The sequence below is a fragment of the Cynoglossus semilaevis genome, unplaced genomic scaffold (genome assembly GCF_000523025.1).
Source record: "Cynoglossus semilaevis isolate Cse_v1.0 unplaced genomic scaffold, Cse_v1.0 scaffold392, whole genome shotgun sequence".
Taxonomy (NCBI): Eukaryota; Metazoa; Chordata; class Actinopteri; order Pleuronectiformes; family Cynoglossidae; genus Cynoglossus; species Cynoglossus semilaevis.
The window spans coordinates 13227-15429 of record NW_007585137.1 but is presented as its reverse complement, the minus strand read 5'-3'; the positions used below and the strand labels follow the sequence as shown (position 1 = coordinate 15429).

At 54.4% G+C, this 2203-nt stretch overlaps 1 protein-coding gene across 1 annotated transcript in view; it reads left to right on the top strand.

Moving 5' to 3' along the window:
• LOC103398870 (transmembrane protein 132C-like) overlaps window positions 1–2203 on the top strand; it is a gene marked incomplete at its 3' end in the record, with an annotated part of 17661 nt that overhangs the window by 2270 nt on the left and 13188 nt on the right. Inside the window, exon 2 of the mRNA XM_025053849.1 lies at window positions 1668–2181. Within this exon, the coding sequence (XP_024909617.1) occupies window positions 1668–2181 (514 nt within the window). The remainder of the gene's footprint in view (window positions 1–1667; window positions 2182–2203) is intronic.

The following is a 2203-nucleotide window of genomic DNA, read 5'->3' as shown; positions in this document are numbered from 1 at the left end:
ATTACACTTCCAATTACGTTGAATGTATCTGAATAGATGTTGTTGGCTCTCTCTCTCTCTCTCTCTCTCTCTCTCTCTCTCTCTCGGTACTTTTGGAACACGTTGAGGTCATAATTGTAAAAAAACAAACAAAAAAAAAGCAGCGACTTTGGCCTTGTCTTCTCTTCTCACTAACCGTTCACAGTCGGATGCTAATTGAGCGTTGTGCGTCGTGAAGCTACAGGACGTGGCCCCTCGCTGTGAGCGGCGGTGGGAAATTGATAGCGCGCTCCGCGAAAACAGGAGGATCCTGGGAAAACGCCTGGGCAGCAAATTGAAGCTGTAATTGGAGAGTGAGACGTCGACGGAGCCAAGTGATTGGACGTTGTTGTGGCGGTAGATCAAAATAGCTCTGGTGTCAGTACCAGGACTGTCGTAGCTAACGTTAGCTCTGGTGTCTGTACCAGGGCTGTTGTAGCTAACGTTAGCTCTGGTCTCTGTACCAGGACTGTTGTAGCTACCGTTAGCTCTGGTGTCTGTACCAGGGCTGTTGTAGCTAACGTTAGCTCTGGTGTCTGTCCCAGGACTGTCGTAGCTAACGTTAGCTTTGGTGTCTGTACCAGGACTGTCGGAGCTAACGTTAGCTCTGGTGTCTGTACCGGGACTGTCGTAGCTAACGTTAGCTCTGGTGTCTGTCCCAGGACTGTCGTAGCTAACGTTAGCTCTGGTGTCAGTGCCAGGACTGTCGTAGCTAACGTTAGCTTTGGTGTCTGTACCAGGACTGTCGGAGCTAACGTTAGATCTGGTGTCTGTACCAGGACTGTTGTAGCTACCGTTAGCTCTGGTGTCTGTACCAGGGCTGTTGTAGCTAACGTTAGCTCTGGTCTCTGTACCAGGACTGTTGTAGCTAACGTTAGCTCTGGTCTCTGTACCAGGACTGTTGTAGCTAACGTTAGCTCTGGTCTCTGTACCAGGACTGTTGTAGCTACCGTTAGCTCTGGTGTCTGTACCAGGACTGTCGGAGCTAACGTTAGATCTGGTGTCTGTACCAGGACTGTGGTAGCTAACGTTAGCTCTGGTGTCAGTACCAGGACTGTCGTAGCTAACGTTAGCTCCGGTGTCTGTACCAGGACTGTCGTAGCTAACCCCGCTGGGGTCAGTCTACATTGACTACTGGTGTTTCTGCTGGGGTCAGTCTACATTGACGAACTGTGTTTCCACAGGGGTCAGTCTACATCATCCACCTGTGTTTTCTCTGGGGGGGGTCAGTCTACATTGACGAACTGTGTTTCCACAGGGGTCAGTCTACATCATCCACCTGTGTGTTCTCTGGGGTCAGTCTACATTGACCACCTGTGTTTTCACTAAGGTCAGTCTACATTGACCACCAGTGTTTCTGCTGGGGTCAGTCTACATCATCCACCTGTGTGTTCTCTGGGGTCAGTCTACATTGACGAACTGTGTTTCCACAGGGGTCAGTCTACATCATCCACCTGTGTGTTCTCTGGGGTCAGTCTACATTGACCACCTGAGTTTCCACTGCAGTCAGTCTACAGTGCACCTCAGTTCCACTCTGTCTTTTTCTGTTGTTTGGAGCTGGTCCTATGTGACTGCCGTTAGCCGTTAGCTGTTAGCTGTTAGCCGTTAGCCGTTAGTCTTGCGTCTACGCTAACCTGTCGGAGTGTAAGAAAACACTTCCCCCTCTTTATTTCTTCTCCTCTGTCCCCCAGACTGCGGCGTCTTGGACGGTCTTGGACAGAGACCCCCCTCCGTCCCCCCGTACCTGCCCGTCCACTACCGGCTGCTGGACGCCGACTCGGCCTTCTTCCTGACGGAGGCCGATCAGGACCTCATGAGGAACTCCAGCTCGTTGTCCCGCACCGAGTCCTTCTTCGTCCACCGGGCTCGGACGTCCCCCCTGATAAACGCCAGCTACGGACCCGTCTCCGTGGAGCGTCCCGTCCCGCTGGAGCTCCTGCAGAGTCCTGGGACGACGTTCCCGGCCTCCCCCGTCGCCTTCGCCTTCAACTGGAAGATGCAGACGTTCGTCCTCAACCCCAGGGTCCACCTGGCCAGGCCCAAGGTCCAGGTCCTGTTCTACGTGACGGGCCGCGACTGGGACGACCACGGCGCCGTCCACCGGCTGCCCTGCGTCCACGTGTTCGCCTTCCACGAGACCCCGGAGGTCCACGCGACCCCGCGGCCCCGGGGGGCGCGTGGGCTC